General features: G+C 32.1%; 1 protein-coding gene across 2 annotated transcripts; it reads right to left on the bottom strand.

Annotated features, from left to right (window-relative positions):
• Positions 1-7,693: 7,693 nt before the first annotated feature.
• Positions 7,694-12,040, bottom strand: LOC112710208 (elongation factor 2). Of its 2 annotated transcripts, XM_025762357.3 has the most exons (4): positions 11,783-12,040; positions 11,068-11,112; positions 10,882-10,969; positions 7,694-10,329 (listed from the first exon to the last, which is right to left on the bottom strand). In XM_025762357.3, exons 2-4 carry the CDS (start codon positions 11,068-11,070, stop codon positions 7,889-7,891), a joined length of 2,532 nt encoding a protein of 843 aa, XP_025618142.1. In that variant the 5' UTR covers positions 11,071-11,112; positions 11,783-12,040; the 3' UTR covers positions 7,694-7,888. The 2 variants fall into 2 exon arrangements, with proteins under 2 accessions (XP_025618142.1, XP_025618141.1); XM_025762356.1 differs by lacking the exons at positions 11,068-11,112; positions 11,783-12,040 and having other exon boundaries at positions 10,882-10,981.
• Between the last annotated feature and the right edge of the window lie 2,404 nt (positions 12,041-14,444).

Raw genomic sequence — 14,444 nt, 5'->3', positions numbered from 1 at the left:
AATGTATTGATAATTTTACAAAAAAATATATTAATTAATTAATAATTTTGTCAATATACATTAAAAGCTTTATTAATATAATTATCTAGGATATTACGCCAACGTACATTACAATGTTAATAATGCAAAGGAGTTTTAAAACTCCAAACATTAGGGGAGTATGGAATCGGTCCCCAAGTATGAATGTCCATCAAGTTAACGTTGGGCTGTGCAATATTAAATATATGCAGTGCTTTGTTTTCCCATGATAGACTTTATATTAATGAAGTTTGAAAAGGGGAATGTTGGACAAGTATAAATAGGACATGAGTTTATGATATACGGACACACACAAGCAAGTAATAATAAATCAATTCTCTCTTTATGTTGCAATCAAATACTCTTCTCTTTATATTTCTACTACAATTCTTTCTTTTCTTTTATTTTATAAGTATTTTAAATACTTTTTTCTATTACTCTTTACATATAATATTAATAACAATATTAGTCATCTTTATTATATTGAGATAGTAATTGTAGTACTAGAGTCTTCTATTTATACTTCTTTATTTGATATTTATTTTACAACACGTTATCAGCACGAGACTCTAATCAAACTTTTAAGAAGACTCAGGTAACAATTTTTTATTATGTCGAAACTCTCTCATCTTGAATTCAATGCTCTTGATATATCTGAAAACAATTATTTATCATGGATATTAGATGCTGAAATCCATATTGATTCAATGAATCTTGGAGATACCATTAAAGCTGAAAATAATGCATCCTGTAAGGATAAAACTAAAGCCATAATTTTCCTTCGTCGTCATCTTGACGAAGGGTTGAAAAATTAATATCTCACATTAAAAGATCCTGCAGATCTTTGGAAAGACCTTGAAGAAAGGTATAATCATCAGAAAACGGTGATACTTTCCCGAACCCGATATGAATAGACGCATTTGCGTTTACAAGATTTTAAATCTATAAATGAATATAATTCTGCAATGTTTCAAATCACCTCACGAATGAAATTGTGTGGGGAAAAAATAACTGATCATGATATATTGGAGAAAACTTTCTCAACCTTCCATGCCTCGAATGTGCTCCTGCAGCAGCAGTATCGAGAGAAAGGGTTTAAAAAATATTCTGAGTTAATTTCTTGCCTTCTTGTTGCCGAACGCAACAATGAGTTGTTATTGAAAAATCATGAAGCGCGTCCAACTGGCGCCGCCCCATTTCCTGAAGTAAATGCGGCAAATTATCCTAGAAGAGGTAAATGGCAAGGTTTTAATAACTAGAAAAATTATAGAAGGAAAAAGAATTATGTTCAAAAGAGAGGATCCCACCAGAAGTGGGATAAAGAAAGAAATTCTGGGCAAAATAAATCAACAGAGGATAAGTGTTTCCGTTGTGGTGGAAAGGGCCATTGGTCACGTACCTGTTGTATCCCAAGGCACCTAGTTGATCTTTACCAGGCATCTTTGAAAAAAGGATGACAAAGGAAAGGAAACAAATTTTGTTTCAAATGATGCTGAAAATTCCACCACTCATTATGATGTATCTGATTTCTTTGAGGATCCTGAAGGAAATATTGGTCATTTGATCAATGATGGAATAGTTTAATACGTGGGATTGTAAAGTATCTATGTAAATAAATAATGTAAAGAACTTATTATTAAGTTTTATTTTCTGTGTATTTAAGTTTTAAATGTGATGTACATAAATAATGAAATATTAATGTTTATAAATTTTGAAATTATTAAATGTGTCAAATTTTAAAACAAAATTTTAGTATATGGCATTATTTTGAACAGTATTTCTTAGAAAAATAATTTCAATCAAGAATTCAATTTATTTGTACATACTACTCATTTTATTATTATGTGTCTTTGAAGAGAATGGCAAGGATATGTAATGAAGATGTATGCCTTGCAGATAGTGCAAGTTCGCACACTATTCTCAAAAGTGATATATATTTTACCCATCTTGTGCCAAAAGAGGAATATGTTAATACTATTATTGGCTCAGGCAATGTGATAAAAGGCTCCAGAAGAGCTATAATTTTGTTTCCTTGAGGAACAAAATTTATAATAAATAATGCACTATTATCTACCAAGTCTCTAAAGAACTTGTTGAGTTTCAAAGATATTCGCCGAAATGGATATCATGTTGAGACGATGAATGAGAAAAATCATGAGTATTTATGTATCACAACTCATGATTCAAATAAGATAGTTATATTAGAAAAATTACCCTTACTTTCATCTGGGTTGTATTATACCAAGATTAGTGCAATTGAATCACATGCCATTGTAAACCAGAAGTTTACTAGCCCAAATGAGTTCATAACTTGGTACGACCGATTGGGTCATCCGGGAACAACCATGATGCGGAGAATTATTGAAAACTCCCATGGACATTCACTAAAGAACAAGAAGATTCTTAAAACTAGTGAATTTTGTTATGCTGCATGTTCTCAGGGAAAGTTAATTTTAAAGCAATCACCAGTAAAGATTGGATTTGAGTCCCCTGAATTCCTAGAAAGAATTCAAGGTGATATATGTGAACCTATTCATCCACCATGTGGATCTTTTAGATATTTTATGGTCCTAATAGACGCATCTTCGAGATGGTCACATGTGTGCTTATTATCTTCTCGCAATCTGACGTTTGCAAGATGACTGGCTCAAGTTATTCGATTAAAAGCACAATTTTCAGAAAATCCAATCAAAGCAATTCATCTTGATAATGCTGGTGAATTTACTTCCCAAGCTTTTGATGCTTATTGTATGGCTAATGGAATAAATGTTGAACATCCAGTAGCTTATGTTCACACACAAAATGGATTAGCAGAAACACTTATTAAACGCCTCCAACTAATTGCTAGACCCTTACTTATGAGAACAAATCTCTCAACCTCAGTTTGGGGGCATGCTGTTTTACATGCCGCAGCACTTATTCGTTTGAGGCCAACGAGTTATCATCAGTTCTCTCCTATGCAATTAGCTTTTGGCCAGCAGCCAAATGTTTAATATTCGGGTGTGCGATATATGTTCCCATTGCACCACCTAATCGCACCAAAATGGGACCCCAAAAAAAATTGGGGATATATGTTGGATATGATTCTCCCTCTATAGTGAGGTATCTTGAGATACAAACGGGAGATGTATTTAAAGCCCGGTTTGCGGATTGTCATTTTGATGAATCAAAATTTCTAACATTAGGGGGAGAGAATAAGCTTCCTGAAAGGAACTTAATTGGAATGCATCCTCGTTGATGCATTTAGATCCTCAATCAGGGCAATGTGAACTAGAAGTTCAAAAGATTATACATTTGCAAAGAATAGCAAATAAATTGCCTGATGCATTTTCCGATACAAATAGGATAACCAAATCTTATATACCAGCAAAAAATGTCCCAATTCGAATTGATGTCCCAGTAGGACAAATAGCCACTGAAGCAAATACACGCCAGAAGCGTGGCAGGCCTGCCGGTTCCAAAGATAAAAATTCTCGAAAGAGAAAAGAGGTAAATAATATTCCTCTTGAAAAAGACATAGCAGAGACACCTGCAGTTGTCCAAAATTCTGATATAGTGTTAACGCCAGAAGACGTTCAGGTACCTGAAAATTGTGAAAATGATGAGATCTCGATAAATTATGTCTTTACAAGAGAAAAATGGGACCGAAATAAGACAATTGTCAATGAAATATTTTTATATAATGTGACATTAAATATCATGCATGAAAGTAAGGATCTTGAGCCAAGATCAGTCGAAGAATGTCGACAAAGGAATGATTAGCCAAAATGAAAAGAAGCCATGTAGGCTGAATTAGACTCACTTGCAAAACGTGAAGTCTTCGGACTTGTAGTCCGTACACCTGAAGATGTAAAACCTATTGGATATAAGTGGGTATTTGTGAGAAAATGAAATGAGAAAAATGAAGTTATACGCTATAAAGCCCGACTTGTGGTACAAGGTTTTTCACAAAGGCCCGGTATAGATTATGAAGAAACGTATTTCCCTGTAGTGGATGCGATAACATTGCGTTATTTTGTCAGTTTATCTGCATATCATAAGCTGCATATGCATTTAATGGATGTGGTAACAGCCTATTTATATGGCTCATTAGATCGGGATATCTATATGAAAGTCCCTGAAGGACTAAAGATATCTAAACCATCAAGTGAATATTCACAAGGGTTATACTCAGTCAAATTACAAAGATCTTTATATGGTCTAAAGCAATCTGGACGAATGTGGTATAATCGTCTTACTGTGTATCTGGCCAAAAACGGATTCAAGAATGATGATATATGTCCATGTGTTTTCATAAAGAAAACTACATCTGGGTTCATTATAATTGCTGTGTACATTGATGATTTAAATATCATTGGGACTCCTGAAGTGATTCTAATAATTATAAAAACTCTAAAAGAAGAGTTTGAGATGAAAGATCTTGGAAAGACTAAGTTTTGTCTCGACCTGCAGATCGAGCATATAAAAAGTAGGATCTTTATTCATCAAACAACATACACAGAAAAGATCTTGAAAAGATTTTATATGGATAAGTCACATCCATTAAGTACCCCAATGATCGTAAGATCTTTGGATGTGGAGAAGGATCAATTCCGTCCTAAAGAAGAAAATGAAGATATCATTGGTCCTAAAGTACCATATCTTAGTGCCATTGGAGCACTAATGTATCTTGTTAATAATACGCGACCCGATATATCATTTGCTGTGAATCTACTAGCAAGATATAGTTCCTCTCCAACCAGAAGACATTGGAGTGGAATCAAACAAATCTTTCGATATCTTCATGGGACGATTGATATGGGATTGTTTTATCCCTATGGATCCAAGTCACAATTAGTTGGCTATGCAGATGCTGGATACTTGTCTGATCCACATAAAGGGAGATCTCAAACAGGATACATGTTTACATATGGTGGAACAGCTATATCGTGGAGATCCACGAAACAGACGATTGCTGCAACATCCTCTAATCATGCCGAAATACTGGCGATTCATGAAGCTAGTCGCGAGTGCTTTTGGCTGAGGAGTCTGATTCAATATATTCTGTCATCATGTGGACTGATTAATCATAAGATAGCTCCAATTGTCTTGTTTGAAGATAATATAGCATGCATTGCTCAACTTAAAGGCGGATACATCAAAGGTGATAGAACTAAGCATATTTTTCCCAAATTCTTCTTCACCCATGATCTTCAAAATCAAGGGACGATTGATGTCCAACAGATCCGCTCAAGCGACAATCTGGCAGATTTATTTACAAAGTCACTCCCAAAATCCTCTTTTGAAAGATTGGTACATAAGATTGGGATGCACGGATTTCGAGACATTAAATGATGTCGGCAAGAGGGGGAGACTGTACTCTTTTTTCCTTGGTCAGGTTTTTTCCCATTGGGTTTTTTTGACAAGGTTTTTAATGAGGCAATCCCCATCACAAAGAATATTGTACTCTTTTTCCTTCACTAAGGTTTTTTCCACAGGGTTTTCCTTTAGTAAGGTTTTAATAAGGCAATAATCCTAAATGGACATTCAAAGGGGAGTGTTATGATAAGTATGAATGTCCATCAAGTTAACGTTGGGCTGTGCAATATTAAATATATGCGGTGCTTTGTTTCCCCATGGTAGACTTTATATTAATGAAGTTTGAAAAGGAGAATGTTGGACAAGTATAAATAGGGCATGAGTTTGTGATATACGGACACACACAAACAAGTAATAATAAATCAATTCTCTCTTTATGTTGCAATCAAATGCTCTTCTCTTTATATTTCTACTACAATTCTTTCTCTTCTTTTATTTTATAAGTATTTTAAATACTCTTTTCTATTACTCTTTACATATAATATTAATAATAATATTAGTCATCTTTATTATATTGAGATAGTAATTGTAGTACTAGAGTCTTCTATTTATACTTCTTTATTTGATATTTATTTTACAACAACTTATACTTTTAGATAATTTTAAAATGACAAAAATATTCCTTATACAATTAAGATTGTTTTGTTAAATTAGAAAAAAGAAATTTAAATTTAGTTTTAATAGGTCTACTTACAATATTTAGTATTAATTTCGAATGGTAAGAGCTCTTTTAGAATTAAATTGTTTAAATAAACTAACTATAGAAAATAAAATTTTAATTTTAATTTAAAATACTTAAATATTGTATTAGTTACTTTTAAAAAGATATAAATATATTTTATTAAGACGAATGACAAATTTATAAGTTTGAACAACTAATTTAACAATAAATTATATAATGGTTGGCTATAATATTTAGTGTCTAAAAAAACTTTTTTTCAATAATTTTAATTTTTAATAAATTTTAATCTTTTCTTCGATAATTTTAATTTTTTACGATAAATAATTACTTAATTTATTTTTTAATTTTGCTCTTAATAAAAAATAAATTAAAAAAATAATGTGATTAAGAATAAAATTTAAAAAATAATTGAATAATTATCTACCATAAAAATTTGATATTATTGAATATTAAAATTAAAAATAAAGTTTAACTAAATTAAACATTAAAGAATTTCGATACATTAGAGATAAAATGTACAATTTATACTTCACTATATATGTATCATTTTTTTCTTTTTCGCAAAGAAAGAAAGAAAGCATAAGACTAAGAGGGATCCCTCACAAGAGGAATACCATTATAATCAAAGTCCAAAGCTATCGTAATGTCGGGGAAATGTCAAAGACATGCATTTCAAGAAGGAGGTCTTGTCTTGACCATTGTATACTTGTTAATGTTTGTAAAAATATATATTGTTATTTCTAAATTTAAGATATATATCATTTATAATAAAGGGTATTTAAAAAAATTGTATACCAAATATTTTTTAATCTCCCTTATATATTTTTTTCCAATCTCCATAATAGATAATAATAGAAATATAATTGTTGTAAATTAAGCGAACAATTTGTTGACCAAGGACTAGCTGATTGAGGAAGGAGACATATTCAATATTTGAATGTATAATAGAGTGGGCGACATGGATTGAAACATGTCTGACGTCTAACTTACTAATGATTCCAATCAATTTTTTTATATGTTGTCGTAAATCATAATTAACACTATCTAGAATGCGTACACTTCCCACCTCTAAAATACATTCATATGTTATTAAGCTGATTCTATCACTAATCGGATAATATTAATTGCATTTTGTTCCATCAAATTATCAAAATCTTGAACATGATGAAAAATGAAAACGGTTTCGTTATTTGATGTGTCTCCAAATATGACTTGTTTCAATAGATTGATCTTCGAAGAATCGTCCGAAGAACTCGAGGATAATAACAATGTAAAAATATACGTGTTTTGGATTCTTTTTAGAAAGATTAAAAGAAATAAGCTGCATACTTGTGGTAATAAGTTAACAAAACTTGTTTATGAAAACATAACATAATCTCTTGAAAATTATACCAAAGAATGGTACTTTCTACGAAAATAACATAAACCTCAACGGTTTGAAGATAAATTTGGAGTTTCACTTCCCTAAACAACATAATATCTATTCGTGAAACCATAAACACATCCCTATATAAAATTACTTTCATCAATAAATTCTGACTATTTCTCGATCCTAAAAAGGAAAAATCCAAATATTCCATGTTCGGCTATCAGTCACCAACACGAGCAAAAAAATTGCACGACTACTGGAAGGCATTGTTTAAGCAAAATTCATAAAAAGTAATATGACAAGCATCAATATAATCATAGACCAATATTCATCGATGCAGAGACAAATAATTCAAGTACAACAATCTCCGGATCAAAACCAGAATAACAAAACTTAAGATAACAGTTTTTTCATAGTTAGAAATTCAACTAAGGCCACAAAATAGAATGGCAGAAAACAATTTAAAGCTTGTCCTCGTACTCGGAGAGGGGGGTCATTTGCTCCTTCAAACCTTTCCTCTTGCGGATATCCATGACCAGTTGTGAAGCTTGGGATCCGGACTCCAATGGATCAGAAGACATCATGTCCCAATGATCAAAGACACATTGTGGGAAAGCTTGACCAGAAGTTGCAGCTCTCAAGGTGCTGGAGAATCCGAAGGACTCAATGACAGGGAGGTAGGCCTTGATATTGTAGAGCGGGGTACCAGGCCTCTGCATTTCCTCAAACACATGTCCACGCTTCTGGTTCAGAACACTGTAAATACCGCCAAGAGCTTGTTCAGGAGCTTGGATTTCAACCAAGTAGACAGGCTCAAGAAGCCTGGGCTTGGCGGTCAACTGGGAAGCATAGAAGACTCTCCTGGCAGTAGGAATAATCTGACCACCACCTCTATGGATAGCATCAGCATGAAGGACAACATCACAGACTTCAAAGCAGATAGCTCTCATGTTTTCTTCGGCCAGAGCACCTTCCTTTGAAGCCCACTGGAAGCCTGCAACCACGGAGTCCTTGATTTCATTCAAGTACTGGACTCCCTTACACATATCAACCACCATGTTGGGTCCAGTGGTTTCAGGGCCAAAACACCAGATTTTCTTGGCAAGATCCTTGTCCCAACCATACTCTTCAGACAAGATCTTGGAGCGGACTTTGGGATCATCTCTTGGTCCAATCTTGCCATCATCAATGGCCTCTGCAAGACCATCCTCCATTGGCCTAGCTTCCATATAGAGACGGTTGTGCTTGTTGGGTGACTTGCTCATGACAGTGCGGCATGACCTCTCCAGAACAGTCTCACGGAAAGACACAACAGGGTCAGACTTGATGATCTCAGCTCCTCCCATGAAATCTTCTTGCAAGTCCTTCAAGCAAATTTCTAAATGAAGCTCACCGGCACCAGCAACAATGTGCTCTCCTGACTCCTCAATAGTACAGAGAACCATAGGATCTGATTTGGCCAACCTCTTGAGACCTTCAACAAGCTTAGGAAGATCAGATGCAACCTTACACTGAACAGCAACACGCACAACAGGTGAGACAGAAAACTTCATGGCTCGGATCGGATGGGCATCCACTTCCTTCTCATTTGTCAATGTGGCATTCTTTGTGATAAATTGATCCAAACCAACCATGGCAACTGTGTTACCACAAGGAACATCCTCCACTGTTTCCTGCCTCTTTCCCATCCAAATGACAGTCCTCTGCACACTTTTCACGTACAGGTCTTTCTTCTCACCAGGAACGTAATTTGGTCCCATAATTCTGACCTTCAGACCAGTTGACACCCTCCCAGAGAAAACACGGCCGAAAGCAAAGAACCGACCCTTGTCAGATGCAGGAATCATCTTAGAGACATAAAGCATTAGAGGGCCTTCAGGATCACAGGCTCTAATTGCAGCAGCATATTGATCATCCAGGGGACCCTCATACAAATTCTCAACACGATACTTTTGGGCCTTAGCTGGAGAGGGAAGGTGAAATATCATCATTTCCAAGAGTGCAGTACTTGCTGGGAGCCAGGTTTGCATGACACGTTTCATCAATGCTTTACCCATCAAGTCCTTCTCATCAGACTTCATGGTAACTCCCAACTTCTGCAACATAGGCCAGAGTTTATCCTTCTGGTCATTCATACAAGTGTTGATTATTTGCTTGATGGGCTCATAACAGAACTGGACAAACCCACGTTTACATGTAGCACTACCAGTGTTCTTGCTGGTCCATTTCTTTGTAGCAGGATCAAAGAAGTTTTCACCCCAGAGCCTTTCCATCATCTTTGATTCATCAACACCAAATTTTGAGGCATACATTTTTGCGAAGTTCGTCAAGGTAAAAGCCCAGCCGTGCAAACCAGCAGAGAAAGCAACTGTTCCTTTCTCTGGGTATACCTGGCAATCACCAAGCAATGGATCTTCATATGTAGCCATGATCACATTGGCATTCTCAATAACCCTTGAGAAGGTCTGGTAAGCCTCCTCTCCATCCACCTGGAGCTCCAGGAAGCATCTGTCCATCTTGTTGACAGTCAGAACAGGCCTAATCCTTTCTCCAAGGGCCTGTCGCAGCACAGTTTCAGTTTGCACACAGACACCTTCAATACAATCCACCACCACTAGAGCTCCGTCAGTAATACGGAGAGCAGCAGTAACCTCTGATGAGAAATCGACATGCCCGGGTGAATCAATGAGATTGATGAGATACTCGTTTCCTTGGCGTTCTCCCTTGTAATTCTTGAGGGCTTCATCACTCATTTCATAGTAGAGAGAGATACCAGTAGACTTGATTGTAATACCACGCTCAGCTTCATCTGCCCGGGTATCAGTCATTCGGACATCACCTGCCACTTCTTGTGCAATAATTCCAGCAGCAGCCACCAGAGAATCGGTGAGAGTTGATTTTCCTGCATTTAGTTTCAAAAGCCATATAAAAGTGTTGTTCAATTAGATAACCATAGAAGCTAATATAGTAACACAAAACATTAGAATGCAACTCTGATAAACAGGAAAAACAGTTGTAACAAAAGCATTTGTTGATGTTAAAAAAAAAAAAAAATAAATGCCAGGAGCATTAATAGACTGAAATAAATAATCAAAATATTTTTCTCTATCAAATATCCAACAATAAAACGTTAAAAAGTGTAACTACATATGTTTGTGTTTTGCAACAATATGTTTTAGTTAAAAACTATATTCCTTACTTTTTATAGAAAATAATATTTTAGGTAAAACAAGGCTAAAATAGAAACTCTTAGTGGTTTCCACATGAGTAATAGAATAACTTCGTAAAAAAAATGGACAAATTTCATATATCATGAAAACAACTTTTCAACTTCATCAAACTCGAAATACCAATACATGTTACATACAAATAGAGAGAACATCATGGAATCTCGAAAGTGCACTACAGAGAATGTAAACAAAACAAGGTAAACTAAAGTCTAAACAATACATACCGTGATCGACATGAGCAATCACAGACATGTTACGGATATTATGCTTGTAGTCCATAATACGACGGAGCTCTTCAGCTGTGAACTTCACCTGTAAATACATAAAAGAAATCACAAATAAGATATTAGGCAAACTCATCTGAGAAAATGAATAAACTGAACGTAAAAACACGTTAGAAATCAACTTACCATCTTGTCTAGTCTTTATTTCCACACACAGAAAATCCTTCAAAGCTGAAATACCAAAATCACCAAATCCTTAGCTAAACAGTAAGACATCAGAGGCAAAATACAAAAGAATACATTAATTTATAGAGAATGAAACATCAAAAAGAAATTAAAGGTAAACGGAAAAAGTTGATCGTTCACTGCTGCAATCTAACAAAGCATATTATACGCTTAACACAGATAAAGGAACTATCCCTAGTTTCAAACACATACGAAGAAAAAGTCATCGGTTCAAAAAGCGCGAGTAAAAATACTTTGTCAAAGGCAACATCGAAGCTCATATAGTATATCGAACCACAATCTATCACTCAAAATAGAAAAAATAAATAAATAAGAAAAAGTATTACTAATCAAAAGAGTGAAATTACAACAACGAAACCAGATCTTGAAAACTACAGAGAGCTTATAAGAACGTCACATCGGAAAAACACGGATAACAACTGTATCAAGAGAGACAGATCTATTTAACACGCAAAACTATAATCAAAACAACTCAGAAGAGAAGAACAATAATAAGAAACTCAGAATAAATCGAGTATTGAGCTAAAAGCACAGATCTGTAGCAAACCGAAGAGAGAATAAAAAAAAAGCAACAGAGAGAAACAACGTATACCGATCTGTTTGGATGAAAACAAGTAACAGAAATAATGGAGAAATTTTGAAGGGAATAACGAACCTGAAAGAGCAAAAGGAAAAGGAGGAAGAAGAAGATAGTGTGGCGGCCAAGGGTTACGGCTTGGCCTCTCTCTAAATTGGGTTGAAAATGAGAGAATACTAGAACAGTGTGAATTGTGAAGTGAGGTGTGAGGAGGCTAGGATAGCTAATTTAATTTGCGAGAAATGATAGAATGTGATTCCAATTTTTTTTTTTTTCAGACACTTCTCTTACTTATTGTGTTTACGTGTCGTACATCTTTCGAATATTCGTTTGAATGGTATATTTTTTATGTTAAATTTTGTCTTAAAAAATTTATTTTATTATAATTAAAAAATTCTTGTTAAATATGTCTTATTTTGGTGTATTTATGTGTTTTTAGAAATAATAATAATAATTATCATTATTAAATATGACTTATTTTTTTTAATTTATAATTTAAAATTTTTTTTAAAGAAGTCATACTTGTTATTTGTGTATTTTAGTGTATTCTTATATATTATTTATAAATCTATATATTATTTGGAGATGATAATAATGAATTAAAAACGTGGATTGAAAAAAATTAAAAAAAGTTTGCGGGGTTAGATGAACTTGCTCTAAACAAAAAAAATCGTATTTGGAGAATTAAAGTTTAAAAATGGTTTTGGAAAAATATGAATTTTTTTTTGAAAAAAAAAATCCTTAAATATCATTATATAACGGATATTTAACTTTATTTTTAATATATATTTTTAAAATAAATTTATAAATAATACATATTATTAAAATAAAAATATTTAAATATTTTATAATTTAAAAATATTTAAAATATTATTATAATTTATTTAAAAAATATTGTATATTTTATATATATGTTCGTACTTTATAAGAATTTTAAATTTGAATATCAACGCGTAATGTTTTCGTGTTGGTGTCAGTTTATAGATTTTTGGCCATTATTTTTAAAGTTTAATTTTTATGTATACACAGAATAAAATATTTTAGACAACAATCTATTTTATGCAATTGAATGTACATGTTAAAAGATTTTATAATAATAGTACATTAAAATTAAATTTTTATTTATTTTTAACTATTAACTTAATTTGTATAGTATGATAATCTAACAATATATTTTAACTCATACTTTTAAATATTAATTAATAATGGCCCAAAATAATAAATTATGATGACCATTTAACATTTTGCTTAATTTATTATAAAAAATGCTAGGAATTATTAAAATTTTTTTTTGTCATTATTTAGCCACTAAATTCATTTAATCTAGTTTATTTAATCTAGTAATACAACAACATATTTTATCCCATATTTTTAAGTATTAATGACTAATTAATAGCCAGAAATAATAAATTTTGATAATTTTTTAACATTCTTCGTTTATTATTTATTCATAAATTAGCTTAATCATAAAAGAATAAACATAATTAATTAAGTTTTAGTTAGTTAATATTTTTGAATGAATATTATTTTAGTCTCGTTTTTTAAAAATTAGGGATTTAAAATAAAAAATTAAAAACAATAACTAATATTGTAAATACAAATATTTAACTAAAAATGTTATAGATAAAAGTATCAATCTAACAATAATAAAAGCAATTTTATTGGGTGAACATCAAATAATTTTTTATTTATAGACATTTTTATAATAATAATAATAATAATAATAATAATAATAATAATAATAATAATAATTTCTGAATAGAATTAACTTGAATTGTATTTCCTAATTATATAATTGTATTTAAAATTAGGATAAATCACACATTTAAAATAATTTGGCTTTAATGTTACGTAATTGTCCTATTTTAAATTAGGTTACGAATTTATCTTGTATAAATCATTCTGAAGTAGTAAATACTAGGGGTATAAGTTACCGAACCAAACCGAAATTTATCGCAAAACTGAACCGAAATTTACACCAACCAAATAAAAACAAAAAAAATCGGTTTTTTTAGTTTTTTTCTGAAGTAAACCGATCGGTTCGGTTTGGTTTTTGGTTGGCTCGACAGAAACCAATCGAACCGAACCGAACCGCAGAAGTGGTTTAGTAATACACTGAAATAGAAATTTTTGACTTAACAAATGTGTTTGTTTTATGTTTAGTTATTGGAATGAGTTGAAATTGTGTTAAATTTGAATGTAATGTAATATTATTTCAATTTATTGATTGTTTTGAACATCATTTTACTAAGATTAATTTTCTATTAGCTAGGATTTAAAAATAAAAAAAATTGACCGAACCAAACTGCTTTTGGTTCAGTTCGGTTCGGTTCAGTTGTTACACAAACAACAAACTGATTGATTGGTATTATGTAAAAATCGAACAAATCGATTCGATTGATTTTTGATCTAAAACCGAACCAAACCGAATTGGTAACACCCCTAGTAAATACTTGTAATATTTGATAGACATCTTACAAATATAAGACAAATATATGATTTAATCTAAAAAAATATGATAATTTTTTTCATATTTATAACTTCAATTACTCAAGAGATGTATTTATTTTAGGGTTATGTATTGTTTTTTATATATTCGACAATCATAAACTTTACTTTGTTGAGTAGTTAATTTTAACGGATTGTTTTATTATGATTTTATTTTGTATTTTTTTTATTATGTTACATGTACATTAAATTTAGATACTAAAATTAATATTAATATAAAACATATGTTAAA

The sequence above is a fragment of the Arachis hypogaea genome, chromosome 9, assembly GCF_003086295.3.
Source record: "Arachis hypogaea cultivar Tifrunner chromosome 9, arahy.Tifrunner.gnm2.J5K5, whole genome shotgun sequence".
Classification (NCBI taxonomy): Eukaryota; Viridiplantae; Streptophyta; class Magnoliopsida; order Fabales; family Fabaceae; genus Arachis; species Arachis hypogaea.
This window is presented reverse-complemented; position numbering and strand designations above follow the sequence as displayed.